Genomic DNA, 15,235 nt, shown 5'->3' on the forward strand with positions numbered 1-15,235 from the left:
ATTTTCACGAACATAGGGCGCACCGTATTAAAAGGCGTTCCGCTCCTCAGAAATGATACGAACGTTCGAATAGTGCAAGCAGACGATAGCCCACCCATCCACAATCCATTCCCAAATTGTGGCGTAACTCGCCCGCCGCTGCTTCCTAGTCTTAGTAAAGCTGTGTTCGCCATCTATCATCCATTGCGCCCACGCCGCTCGCATCAATGTCCAGCAGTTGGAGTTTATTAATCCATTGCTCGCGTTGGTCTTCCAACTCGGGCCATCTCGCATTGCTTACGCGTTTTGTTTTTCTTTTTTTATTTCTTGACTTGAGGAAGTTCGTTTTCCTGCTTTCCTGCTTTCCGTTTTCCATGTTCCTCCGCGTAACTGATAGCTTGAAGTTTAAACTGTGCTTCATAAGCTTGTCTCTTCGAAGGTGCCGTTTTCCACTGCGGTCAAGGTAGCCTCCACTCATAAAGTAGCAGTCAAGCCAGCCGCCCCTAATTTTGTTCATACTAGGCATTACGGTAATAGGTCGTCAACTCGCGGCGAAAGCCACCTTCAAAATAAAACCTTCCCAATTATACGGACATCAGTGCTCTTCGGTTAAGGAATGCAACAAGCAAAGTTAATTTGAATCTTGAGATACATTAACAAATGTAGTTTATTAGATATTTTAGGAGAAATAAATGGTAAATGGACTGCACTTATATAGCACTTTATCTACATCATCACAGTGCCCAAAGCGCTTTACAAAGCCTCACATTCACACACATTGATATACCAATGGACGACTGCTGCCATGCGAGGCGCTACCAGGCCCACTGGGAGAAAATTAGGGTTCAGTGTCTTGCCCAAGGACACTTCGACATGCGGACAGTCGTAGCAGGGATTCGAACCTGTTCTACCTACTGAGCCAAAGCCACCCCAACATAATCCCATTGGTATCGCAAGACAAGTCCAGATCTGTGTGATAGACCACCAAGGACTCCACTAAAAGAGGTTTGATGAAGATCTGATATTGTATTTCAAAATAAAAGTCTCCGAAAACTAATAAACTACATTGTTTAATGCATCTCAAGATTCAAATTAACCTTGCTGTTTGCATTCCTTAACTGAAGAGCATTGACGTCCGTACTATTGGAAAGCTTTTATCTTGAAGGTGGCTTTCGCTGCGAGTTGGCGACTTATTACCGTAATGCCTAGTATGAACAAAATTAGGGGCGGCTGGCTTGATTGCTACTTTACGAGTGGAGGTTGGCTTGACCGGCGCTATATACCTACCGGGGGCATGCCTTTAGCATCCTCCTTCACGCGCACCCTTCCCCCTTTACGTCTGCATGCTGTCCTATGTCACGTCCGCCTTTCCTCTATATAAGCAGCGTGTCGGCAGGAAATGCTCCCAGACAGTCAAGCGGAGTGCTCATCAAACAACAACATTTATAGATTTTGGAACTCGGTGCACACATAAGGCGCGCCGCATTATAAGGCACCCCGTCCATTTTGGAGAAAATGTACGACTTTTAAGTGCGCCTTATGGTCGTGAAAATATGGTATGTATTTATTTTATTTTTTTTAACAGTAATAATCAATGATGGCTTTGATTCGGTCATAGACACGAACAATTTATTACATCATTTTGTGGGTGCTCCACAATGAGCAAAAGTTACACAAGGTTGTTTGAAAATGCAAAATGTAACTAATTGACACAACCAGTGTGCATTGTGCACTCATTAGCCATGTTAGCATGTTGGCCGAGTGTCTGCTCCTGTTTGTACACTGAAGCAGTGACAATGCCTGCCTCTTTGCCTTGTCATCTTAAAACATTCATTGTTGAAATTAAATTTTATTTCTGGAAATATGTCCGTCTTTGTGATGCTAGGTTTTTAACAGCCCACAGTAATGTTATATATTTTAAATTAAAAGGCACTCATTGAAAGATTCTTGTCCAATCAAATTGCTTGGTCAGAACTAACTGTTGTATATTATTCTTTATTATTTTTCCAGTTTTAATTCCCCTAATACAGCCCACAGCGTTGAAGGCACCCTGTCAAATGACATGTCAAAAGATGCATCTCGTTTCCTGTTCTATTTAAGGTTTGAAACATTTTGTGTAACCGTGGCGATGCAATTCCCAGAAAACTCTAAAAATGTTTCCATTGGAAACAAATGTGGACCTCAAGAAAAAGGGATGGGAGGCATGTGTCTCTGGCATACAGTCACCCAAAAATATGGTTAACACCTTATTTTTTTCACAAGTTTATAAACTTTAACCACACTTTGTCTCTGGGGCAGAGGAAATTCAGCCTCAGAGAGGAATGTTTCATTATGCATATACTCGCTAAACTGTACAGTAGCTAAGAAACAAAAAAAAAACCACACACACACATTGAGACTGAGGTCTCTCTTTTTTTTTAAAGGATGATCTTGCCAAGAGGTGGAGCATAATTCATAAAATAAAATCAGGCTTCAAAAACTTGAATAATAAGGGCCACCTGTCAGCTCTCAAACCCTGTGGACGTGTCGAATGGATGCGCCAAAAGGAATCAAACATCCTGAGGGGGTGATAGCTTAAATCACATTGTAAAATCACATTAGGAGGCTCAGCTTCAAAATTCAATGGTTATTGTTAATTATAATCATAAAAATAAGCACACAAGTCAACTTGCCCTCGTTGTTGGTGACGTAGCGGAACATGGCACCTGACGACAGCGGCACGGTAGGAGGAAACCCAGGGAGTTAGAAAGTTGGCCCTGCCCCATTCACTAGTATCAAGTTACCCACAAAGCCATGTTGTCTCTGGTGAAAGTTTACAAAACTATCCGTCGTAAAATGCGCACTGCAGAGCCAGGTAGAGGTGTTGATGTTCAGCTCTCCATCTGCGCGCGTCTTCAAAAAGTCAATCCATCGCTTTTTTTCCCTCCTCATTTTTGGGTGCTTAAATAACGTCACCGAGCTGTTCAGTAAATTCAGGCATCCAGTGAAGACACATTTTCGGGGTGTAGCCATCGTTAGCTTGCTAACTTCAACCAAGTTTCTGTGCTGTTCTAGTGAGAAGAATATAAATAAAGTCATAAATCATGTTATCACAGGGGATAAATCTTTACTAAGCATGTATTTTTCTTAATACTTTCCCTAAGTTTTTCTTAAGCCACCATTTTCTTTAGCAGCCCTTACAGTGGTCACTTTTACTCAGCAAGCACAACGATTTTCTTTATTTGTGGCCCCCAAGTGTGGCTGCTCTCTCTTTGATCCAGTGTGTATGCCATGGCTACAGTTCATTATTGATGTACAAATTGTCTCCCTTTTGTAGGAGTAATGGGAGAATATGAACCTAAAATAGAAGTTCATTTCCCTGACTCGATTCCAGCTGCAAATGAATCACTTGTGAAACTGGAATGCTTCGCTCTAGGAAAGTAAGTCAGCATCATTGTGGCTCTGAGATAAGATCATCCATGCATGGATTAGCCTTACTCAAGATGATTTAAGCTTGCTAAGGCATCACATTGTTCATTTTCATACTCATCAAGCCATTTAAGTCCTTTTTCGAGCTTTTGAAACCTGATATGATCTTGTACAGTAAGCAAAAAAGTACCTTTCTGTTAAATTAGTTTGATGAGCTATACTGTACAAAGAATGCATACAGTACACATTTTGATCACAGTACCTAACAGTTGTCATTATAGGAACATTTTCTTTTCTTTTGCAGCCCTGTCCCAGAAATAAGCTGGAGGAGAACAAGTGGAGTCCCTTTCCCAAGTAAAGTAAAAATGAAAAACTCAAATGCTGTTCTGGAGATACCAAATTTCCAGCAGGAAGATGCAGGAACGTATGAGTGTATTGCAGAAAATCGACGGGGCAAAAATGCTGCACGAGGTCGTATTTCATTCCATGGTCAGTAAACATGCTGCTTCTTACATTATACACTTAATTCACCAACAGATCATACTGCATTCTGCCAAGTCTTACAAGAAGGATGTGGAATTTAAGCTACGTTTACTCACAAACACTTAAGAATTGTCTACAGTGCATTTGAGTGCATCATGGTTGAGCTTTACGTTAAACAGTATAACTTAATCACAACAATATTCCTGAGTCAATCGTTAAGACCATCTCTTCCACAGTCCAATCCACAGTGGTTTCATGAAAAGGAAATGTCCTCCTATCTTCCACAGAAGGAAATGAGACTGGACAAAAAGTTCAGACTGACTGTGATTAGGGGCGAGAAATTGTCAGTCTAGGTTTTCCGCGACATGTCTGTCTCTCAGGAAGATGCTGGGGTTTTGTGTATTTTTTTTCATGTAATGGTGCACCAGCATTAAAATGGGAAATACATCCATCCATCCATCCATCCATCTACAGTATATAAGTATAGATATTTGTGTTTTAAAGACCCCCAAAGTCAAAATTTCCATTTCACTTAAATTGCTGTTGACAAAACCTGTTAGTTCCAGAATTGGCTGCTGTTGTTTACTGGCGCTGTGGCGCAATGCAAGCAGAGAATGGGACTAATGTACTTCCGGGTGACAGATACTGTATGTGGGGCTTTCTAGCAATATTGTTCTGAGCAAACCTTTTGTGTTGGATTAACAAGAATAACAATATACTTCAGACAACAGATTGTTTAGATTTACTGTATATTGACTGATTTACAACAAAATGACATTCTAATAAAAACTAAGATTTTTTTCTTATACCTAAAAATATTCATGCACTTTTAGGAAATGACCAGTATTTAAATGAACAATCTGCATGGTACTATACTAAATTGCCATCAACTTTTTAACACCACTGAGATTGATGTACTGTATGTTGTTGGTCAAAGTTTTTACCCAGTCGATCTATTTTCAGCAGTGTTTGAAAATTCGATTCCAAGGTCATAGGCCAGATTCACATGAATATGTAGTGCCAATCTGAATCAGTACTTCAGGTTTCCAAGTCAAGCATCAGAGCGTCACCTGTTGGAGTTTGATCTCTGATTGGTATGTGGGTACATACATTACTTGAATTACTCAGTAATTATATCTAACCTATTTTGCAGCATCGCATAATATGAGTGAGTGAACATGAGTGGAACAGTGGATGACTGGTTAGGACATCTTCGTCACAGTTCTGAGGATCGGGGTTCAAAATCCTGCCTCGCCTATGTGGAGTTTGAATGTTCTCCCCATGGTTTGAATGTGAGTGCGAATGTTATTTTTTTTTATATGTGCCCTGCGATTGTCTGGCGACCAATTCAGGGTGTACCTCACCTCTCGCCCAAAGTCTGCTTTGATAGGCTCCAGCATACCCGAGACCCTAGTGAGGATAAGCGTTACGGAAAATGGATGGATGGATGGACTATAATATGAATAAGTATAAACTCTAATAACACCAAATATTGTACATTATATGCATTAATCTTTGCATGCACTGATTTTGTAATATTTTAACTACTACTCATCTCACTCACCCCTTCTGTACTATACAGTGGAACCTACAATTTAATGGAATAATAGGGGAGGGGGGCGTCCGTTTGTCCGTTACATTGAAGCACATTTTTTGGAGGGGGAGGGCATATTCACCAATATTACTGGACAGTACAAAATGATTGTTTTGTACTTTTTTCATGGCCTAGAACGCCCAATACAGTACAAAGTTATTGTAAATAGATATAAAAAAGCTTGAAAATGTTTGAAAATGTATCCAAAATTGCCACTCTGGTGTCCTTGTTGTTGTGGTGACTAGTGGCAACTTGAGGCGGGTCGCTTTCATGAGCCGCAAGGAATAAATGTGCTCCCTTTTTTCCAAATCCATGAATTAGATGCCATAGATGAACGGCTTGACAAAAAAACTGTTCTGTGCCAAAAATACTATGTTCTAGACTCCAGAGACTTGTGTGTCGTATTGGTCTTAAAGGTAACACCGCCACCATGTGTGCTCTCTCTGCACAGTCAATAGAACTACTGCCACTATGGCCGCCACATTAATCCATTGCCTGGAAATGTCGCCATATTCAACATGGCCATGACGTCAATGCATTGCCTTTGATGGGAACGTCACCACATTCAACATGGCCACTACCGAGACATGGGCAGGTCCTCTTGGCTGTATCTTGTCATATTGTATATCTGTGACCCCGAAATATACATGTCCCAATGTCTATCTATATTGCGCCAAAGCGCCAGTAAACAACAGCTGCCAAATCTGGAACAAACAGACTTTTACAACAGCAGCTAAGTGACACCTGCATACCATTTTTGGAAACATGGACTGTCCAGATGGTCTGTTACTTCTGATATCCGTTGAATCGGGTCCGTTAAATCGAGTTTCCACTGTATAGCCTGATTCTTGTATGTGATGTGCTCGGTCAAGGGGAAGGTTTGTCTGGCTTGGAGTATAAGGGTGACATAACGATAATTTAATCATTCTGTCAACTGGAGAAGAGGAAAAAAAATTGCTACTTACTGTAAATGGCAGCTGGCCCATTCCCTTCAGTCGGCCCATTCATAAATGATTCTTTGTGTGTTGCACTGTCATGCTCCCTGCGCGGTACCATGGGAGTACCCGCTCTCATCAGATCTTGGAAGCTAAGCAGGGTCGGTCCTGGTTAGTACTTGGATGGGAGACCACCTAGGAATACCAGGTACTGGGCTTGGGCAGTGGGCCAATCACCTGCTCCTGTAAAAACCTATAGATTACAGAAACTGCCTATGTGTACCTCATGGCATTGAGAGCTCTAACTAACTAACTAACTGTCATGCAGAGGGCAAACTAAAGTGAGAAGAGCTAAAGAGCATACAGACTGTTAGTTACCCTTTTGTAATATATATATATATTTTTTTTTTAATAAATTTTTCTACTGAGAAATACAACAATTTAGAGCATTTTACTGTAACGACTGGAAACCTAATACAAAAGGATGCTATTTTGGGAAATAATACCTTACATGTTTACCAACTTTTAGAGTCATATTTCCCCCTGGAAACATTCCAATGTTCACCTTTGGTTATTCCACGATGGCTGTAAAAATAATAAGTTCTCTTTATTTTCTATCATAAAAATGTAACTGGAATGTTGAAAATTGTATATCTTACAATGTTCTGTTGCAGTACAAATCTTACACATTTGTAGCCAAAAACGACATGTATAAGGCTCTGCTTTTCCAGCTTTTTGATTTCTGATTCCACACTACTAATCCAGTGCCGTGAGACTGCAAACACATGTTTGAAAAGGTAATCCTCTCATTTATTTCAAGCTAAACCTCACTGGTTCCAGACAATGGCAGACACAGTTCTGTCCATCCACCAAAAGCTGTTCTGGGAGTGTAAGGCGAATGGAAAGCCGAAACCATCATACAGCTGGCTGAAGAATGGCGAGCACATGATGTCAGAGGTAATATAACTAGTTGGGACTCGCAGGGGCACGGCACAGTGGATGACTGGTTAGCACATCTGCCTCACATTTTTGAGGTCATGGGTTCAAATCCGGCCTTCCTGTGTGGAGTTTTGCATGTTCCCATTTGGGTTTTTTCCGGGTACTCTGGTTTTGTCCCACATTCCAAAGACATGCATGGTAGGTTAATTGAACACTCTAAAATGTCCGTGGGTGTAACTTCTTGTCTGTTGTTATGTTCCCAGCGATTAGCTGGCGACAAGTTCAGGGTGTACCCCGCCTTTCGCTCAAAGTCAGCTGGGATTGGCTCCATCACCCCCGATACCCTAATGAGGACATGCACTTCAGAGAATGGATGGGAGTCTCATGGGAATATATAGAAGGTTAAAATCAGGAGAATGATTCAATAAATGATGCAAAATTGTGGTTTGGTTGAAAGATTTGCGGCTCATACAATATCTCACCTGACTTGCTTACTTGCATGTTAAAATAGAACTTGAATTAATGTAACTGAGTGGCACAATGGCTCAATGTTATCCAAAAAGAGGTCTTTAAACTGCCCTGAGGACTTCAGATAACTCTGAGGGCTCAATTTTTGTGACCAGCATTAATACAGCGAGTCAGGTGGTGTAAATCTGCATGGAGGGGGGTTAGACCAGGTTTTTGTCATTTCGCACACGCTTGCAAACTGGCATATTTAAAAAAAGGGTGCTCCGCGCTGCTGTGGAACTGAACACAGTTGACTTCATTCGCCGCCAATCAAAGCGGCTCCGCTCATTCCCTTCAGATGTGGCACAATGACAGTCTCACATGGAGACATCTCTAAGCGGAAGAGGACGCAGCGATCTGTACGTGACTGGAACATTATCACTGCTCTTGACTGTTTTGGCGACAGACAACGTGAGCGGGTACCCCTATTAAATACAGAATTAGCTGGTGATAACCACTAGCGACTTATCTATCCTCACCCCCGATCGTTCGTGTGCACCCCCATAGCTGTGACCCAGCCAGTGTTCAAACAATTTGAATAAATATTTTTTTTTAAAATGATTCCGAGGGTTTGATGCTTGCTGTTAACATTTTTATGAATGTCTGACATCCACCACACGTCTGGAATCTGTCTGCCTGTGCCCCGATTAAATTCACGTTAGACCAGCGGTCTACCTACTGCGCCGGACATAGACTTGGTCTCAGCAGGCGAAAGTTTAGACCGACTTTCTGCCACTAAATTGACACTGCGCCAAGCACGTCAATGAAAACATGCTCGTTCCGCCTCACCCAGCTCATCGTAGACCAGTCTGCCAAACTGGCAAACATGCAGAGCATGACTTGCGCTCGCATGAAAATTAGAATATGCCAGAAATTGTGCTCGCACACACACACACACACACACACACATTGGTCAGTCTCAGTGTGGAGCTGTTATTTTTACAAAATATTGACCTAAGTGTTGAGAATTGCTTGCTCTCTTTGATGAATTATCTCTTTGTGCAACGTGACAAACATGATGGTTTCATACAGGCCCACAGAAAAAGATTATTTTTCTAATTTGTAATGCTGTATTTTATTGTTATGCAGTGATGAGGGCGGCACGATGGTTGACTGGTGAGCACAATTACTTCACAGTTCTGAGGACCCGGGTTTAAGTCTGGCCTCGCCTGTGTGGAGTTCGCAGGAGTTATTTCCGGATACTATGGTTTCCTCCCACATCCCATAAATATGCATGGGAGGTTAATTGAAGAATCAAAATTGCCCATAGGTGTGAATGTGAGTGTGAATGGTTGTTTGTCAATGTGTGCCCTACGATTGGCTGGCGACCAGTTTGTCCAGTCAGCTGGAATAGGGTCCAGCACGCCCGCGACCCTAGTGAGGATAAGCAGTATGGGATGGATGGATGGATGGATGCTGATTCGACCAGGGTTTTCTGATACCAGGATCGTAACGCAAACACCTAACAATAAAACAAAAACAATAAAAATGTCTCAAAACAAAAAACACATTTCTTCATATCAGGCTCTCTGACTTCATCCCACAGTCCAAAAACAAGTATGATAGGTTAATTGAAGACACTATATTGTATGTCTGGCAGTCAATGTTAGCTGGGATAGCTGGGTGAGTAAATGGATGGGGGAGGAGGGTTAAGGAGGGCATGGGGGCGTAGACTGACTGCAACTGCCAGACATTGTTCGTTTGTTTTTTTGCAGCAGCTGTTTTGCGTTGAAATAAAGCAGTAAATATAAATTGGACAACCACTGTTTGTTTCTATTACGAAGCCTCTTGCTTAACATAAGTCGTAACAAGACTGAGTTTTTATTTACAGCATACGTTTATATTCTATTTTCACACCATGCTGTTTCTGCTTCTTGTTGTAATTATATCACTGAAGCTGAACATTTCCCCCCCAAAACATAGTGCATAATAAATTATGTGATTTTGTGTGTGTGTGTGTGTGCTCTGAATCATTGACATTAAAACTATTGTGTTTAAAAAAAAAATACAAATATTACAAGGTACAGATTTTTATTACTCTCAACCTAATTACACGCGTTTTCATTTAAAAATGCATCGTTAATCCCCTCAACCTGTCACATTTCACTGCAGAGTCGAGGATAAGCATGTCACATTCGTCTGTGGCATCGGTCAATTTAACCTCAACCTATAAAATGCACAAATTACTTTTCAACATACAGTTGTGTCAATGTTCTCATGTGTTCCAATATGAACATACATGGAATGTCACAAGGGTCTTTTGGCTTTTATATCTCCTTTTCTGATGTCTTCCTCTCCTCATGGTGCACAAGTAATTGCTTTTGTGCCTTCGGACATAAAAGACTGGCATTGCAATGTTTGTTTTTCCTCTACAGGACCGGATACAAATCGAAAATGGGGCCCTGTCCATAGCTGCATTAAACCTGTCAGATTCTGGAATGTATCAGTGTGTAGCTGAAAACAAACATGGAATTATTTATTCCTCTGCCCAACTAATGGTGTTAGGTAAGATTGCCTCCTTCGTTGTGCTTTTATCCTGCTTACCTGTCTGTGTTTGATCATCTTCTGAGCTAAAAACCAGCAGGCATCCACAGCTCTCCCCTGCAATCAGTGTGCAGACTTATTTTATAGACTTGCCAACTAAACATGAATCCAATAGAGTGTCTCATATTCATCTCAGTCTTTTCATCATATTGATTTGGATACTACAAGAAACATTGCGCATGCATATCGATTACGTAATGATTTATTTACAAGCTTGACGACTTTCATCTGACTGAGTACTTCTATTGTCTTTACATGTGATGGAATTTGATGAGAGCGGCAGAGTGGACGACTGGTTAGCACATCTGCCTCACAGTTCTGAGGACTGGGGTTCAAATCCCAGCCCCACCTGTGAGGAGTTTGCATGTTCTCCCCGTGCCTACGTGGGTTTTCTCCGGGTACTCCGGTTTCCTCCCACATCCCAAAAACATGTGTGGTAGGTTGATTGAAGACTCTAAATTGCCCATAGGTATAAATGTGAGTGCGTATGGTTGTTTGTTTAAATGTGCCCTGCGATTGGCTGGCGACCAGTCGAGGGTGTACCCCGCCTCTCGCCCGAAGATAGCTGGGATAGGCTCCAGCACGCCCGCGACCCTAGTGAGGATAAGCGGTGCAGAAAATGGATGAATGGATGGATGGAATTTGATGAGCTAAATTGAGCCAAACATAATGCAACGGCAACGTAAAGAAAGTATTTTATATAGGTGTTTAGACACTAAAAAAGAATTCCACTGCACCACTCATCAGTAGCACTGCCTTGCTCATTTTCCCACGTTCTGTCCTGCCCTTTTCTGTCCTCTCTTATCTTGTTCTCTTGGTTAGTTATTGCATGTCCTCACCGGGTGCCCCCCCCCCCCCCCTCCACACACTCAACATCTACAAATGACTGTTGTAATGTTGTTCTGCTGTGGTTCTCACCCCTAGTCCCCTTGTCCACTCTGTCTTTCTGTCTGTCCCCTAAGACCCTTTTCTGTCTGGCTGCATTTTCAATAAATATCACAATAATTAAAAAATGTAAAAATAAGCAGAGGGAGTATTTCAAACTCCCCTGTTGCACAGCAAAATTGTTCCAGCACAAAGGCATACAGATCCACCATTCTGCAAGGCCAACGGGACAGGTTTAAAAAAAAAAAGAGAGAGAAGACATTTTCGCAATTATCAGAATGTGCTATCAGTTGGTCAAAATCAACAATACTCCCTATAACAACTAACTCATGGAATCCTGTGGACCAAAATCCAGACTTTCCTTTTCCGGCAGGGAATATCAAATATTTAGGCATTATTATCTCAGCAAAACATACAAAATTAAATAATCTAAATCACGTACCTCTACTGGAAAATAATTTGTGACGACTTAAAATGTTGGAACAGCCTACCTATCTCATTTCTAGGTCATATAGCTTTGGTAAAAATGAAACCATTACCTCAAATTAACTATTTATTTAAAAAAAAAAAATCCCATTCAAACCCATGTTAAAGTGATTCCAAACGCTAGATTCTGCCATTTTTAATTTTTACTCTAAAAATTTGAAAAATAGAATTAGCCTATCTATCCGTCAGAAAAGTAAAACAGAAGGGGGACTTGACGCACCGAACTTCAAACACTAATACTTAGCTAGCCATATACAATACCTCATTAAATAGTCACATACATATGTTGAATAGCAATTTTAGCTGGAACTAGAACAGATAGATTGCAATAGCACAGAACTTTCAGACCTACCATTTATGAGCACAAGTCTCAAATGGCACAATTGTTTTAGGAATCCGATTATTGCAGACACTTCATCATCTTGGTGAAAAAGTCTAGAAACCACACAATCTCAGTCAGCACCATATCATTCCTCTCCAATCTGGCACAATCCTGAGATTTGAGATTAACAAAACACCCCTTTACTGCAGCATATGGTCCAGTACCCATGCCCCTCCCTTTGGGACTGGTCGGGGCGCTTCGGCTGGGCTGGGGGACCGCCCTGAGTCCTGGGGAGTTAGTGGAGTCCCCCTGGCTGTGTCCCTCGTGGGATGGGCTCAGTGGTTTGGCCCCTCCTTGCGGATGAGGGGGGCTGGGCCCACACTTCCTCAATGTGCCAGCTCAGCAACTCTGTACACCAGTTGACTAACATGCATGTGACACGGTGTTCATTCACTAATAAGTTCCATAGACTCGCTATAGGCCTGAATTGCTTGTGCCGGGACCACTTATAATAACACAGGTTATGCTAAGATGTTTAGATGCTATAAAACCGTCCCACTGCACCACTCAGTAGCACTGCCTTGCTCATTTCTCACATCCTGTCCTGTCCTGCGCTTTTCTTTCTTCTCTCATCTTGTCCTATTGGTTAGTTGTTGCATGTCCTCACCGAGTTTCCCCCCCCCCCTTCCGCAAATAAGAAAACAATTTGACTTTTGTAATGTTACTTGTGGTCAAATATCTAGACTGTCTAACTGTTGTTGTGCCGTGGTTCGCACCCCTATTCCCCTTGTCTGTTCTGTCCCTCTATCTGTCCCCTAAAACCCTTTTATGCCTGGCTGCATTTTCAATAAACATCCAATAATATTTAAAAAATAAATAAATAGGCAGCGGGAGTATTTCAAACTCCTATGTTGCACAGCAAAACTGTTCCTGCACAAGAGATATACAGATCCACCATTCTGCATGGCCATACAGCTGAACAGGACAGGTTATTTCATTTTTTTTTAGTAATGGCTTTTGTAACCCTTTCCAGAATGATAGATGTCAATGACTTTATTTCTCAACTGTTCTAGAATTTCTTTGGATCATGTCATTATGTTGCAGCTTTTTAAAATATTTTGTCTGTTTAAGTGATTTGTTGTTTGAACAGGTCTGGAGGTAATCAGGCTTCAGTGTGATCAGTGAAAATTAACAAAAAATTGTGATTAGCCAAAATTAATTACTTTTTCACACAGGCCCAGGTAACTTTTAATTTAGTTTTTTTCCTTAATAAATAAAATCACCATTTAAATAAAGAATTTTAGGTTCACTTGGGTTTTATTTCTCTGATATTTACATTTGTTGGATGATCTTAAACATTTAAGTGGAGAAACTATGCAAAAATATAAGAATTTCAGAAGGGGGCCAATACTTCACGGTTCGACTATTGTGGATTCATGACTTTGCATATTTTTTTACAAAGCAAAGCAAATTTATTTATACAGCGCATTTCATACACAAGGTAACTCAATGTGCTTTGCATGATTAAAAGCATTTAAAAACAAAGGAAAAAAACAGCTTATAAACATTTAAAACAAATAGAAAAAAATAAAATAAAATTACAATTAAAGCATCATACAGTGCAATAACTATTATTTAAAAGTGGAAATGCTCGAAAAAGCATCGGGAAAAGAAGACTGGACTGATGTCACTTCTGTTGGAAACTTATTCCATTTGTGTGCAGCATAATAGCTAAATGCTGCTTCACCATGTTTGCTTTGGACTCTGTGCTCCACTATTTGACCTGAGTCTGTCCATCTCAGAGCCCTACTGGGTTCATATTCCATTAGCATTTCATTCATGTATTCAGGACTTAAACCGTTTTGTGATTTATAGACCAGTAGCAGAACTTTAAAATCTATTCTAAAGCTGACTGGAAGCCAGTGTAAAGACTTTAGAATTGGAGTAATATGCTCTGACCTCTTTGTTCTGATCAGAACCTGAGCTGGACCATTCTGAATGAGCTGCAGCTGTTTAATGTTCTTTTTAAGGAGTCCAGTCAGAAGACCATTACAATAGTCATGTCTACTTGAGATAAAAGCATGGATGAGCTTCTCCCAGTCTGCTTGACACATGCAAACCTTCACTCTGGATATGTTCTTTAGATGGTAGAAGGCAGTTTTAGTAATTGATTTGATATGACTGTTGAAAGTCAGGTCGGAATCTATGAGAACACCAAGGTTTCGGACTTGGTCTTTGGTTTTTAAAGAGAGTGACTCCAGGTATTTACTAACAGCAATTCTCTTTTCTTTATTGCCAAAAACAATTATCTCCGTTTTGTTGTGGTTTAATTGAAGAAAAGTTTGGCTCATCCAGATATTCATCTGTTTTAGACACTGACACAACACCTCAATTGAACTGCAGTCATCTGGAGACACTGCTCGATATAACTGTGTGTCATCTGCATAGCCATGATAGTCAAGATTAAAGTTCTGAAGAATTTAACCCAAGGATAGCATATACGGGCTGAACAGGAGTGGTCCAAGAACTGAACCTTGAGGGACCCCATAGTGCAATTTTGCATGCTGTTTTTTACAGCATACGTTCGAACCCACATTGTGTCCTAATTAACTTTGCGTATTATTTACAGTGCAATTCTGCATGCTGTTTTTTACAGTGTAAAAACCCACATTGTATTCTGCGTCCTGATTGGCTACGGTACTGTAGACCAATTTGAATCCATCTCCTCCATGCCATGTCTCCAATACAGCACAGAATGCGTTCGGCTTGCTAAATTTAAATTAGTGTTCGATTGCGTGTGTGACTCTCAAGTGCCTCCTGTTTGCAAGTTTTCTCCCAGACATAACCAACAATGTCGACGAAATGTGCTGCACCGACAAATGCACCTGCGGTCGCACCCAAAAGGCAAAGGAAGGTGCTCACTATCGAAGGCGGCATGTCTGTTTATAAGAATCTTCTCGTCCAGAAGAAAAAAGAACGGCAACAACTACCTATAACTATGTTCTTCTCTCGGGAAAAGGACGCTACAGCGGAGCGCCGTCAGGGCGAAGAGGGACGGCCAGAGGAAGCATGAAATACACGCGAGTCACAATTAATAATTTCTTATGTTTCCAACCTCATACGTTGTTCATTAAAATTTAATTCGTTATTTCT

The 15,235-nt window shown here is 41.0% G+C and overlaps 1 protein-coding gene across 1 annotated transcript in view; it reads left to right on the forward strand.

Moving 5' to 3' along the window:
* cntn3b (contactin 3b) overlaps positions 1 to 15,235 on the forward strand; it is a 75,971-nt gene that overhangs the window by 37,993 nt on the left and 22,743 nt on the right. The window contains exons 7-10 of the mRNA XM_061785421.1: positions 3,296 to 3,398; positions 3,692 to 3,876; positions 7,220 to 7,356; positions 10,221 to 10,350. Of these exons, the coding sequence (XP_061641405.1) occupies positions 3,296 to 3,398; positions 3,692 to 3,876; positions 7,220 to 7,356; positions 10,221 to 10,350 (555 nt within the window). The remainder of the gene's footprint in view (positions 1 to 3,295; positions 3,399 to 3,691; positions 3,877 to 7,219; positions 7,357 to 10,220; positions 10,351 to 15,235) is intronic.

The sequence above is a fragment of the Phyllopteryx taeniolatus genome, chromosome 9 (assembly GCF_024500385.1).
Source record: "Phyllopteryx taeniolatus isolate TA_2022b chromosome 9, UOR_Ptae_1.2, whole genome shotgun sequence".
Taxonomy (NCBI): domain Eukaryota; kingdom Metazoa; phylum Chordata; class Actinopteri; order Syngnathiformes; family Syngnathidae; genus Phyllopteryx; species Phyllopteryx taeniolatus.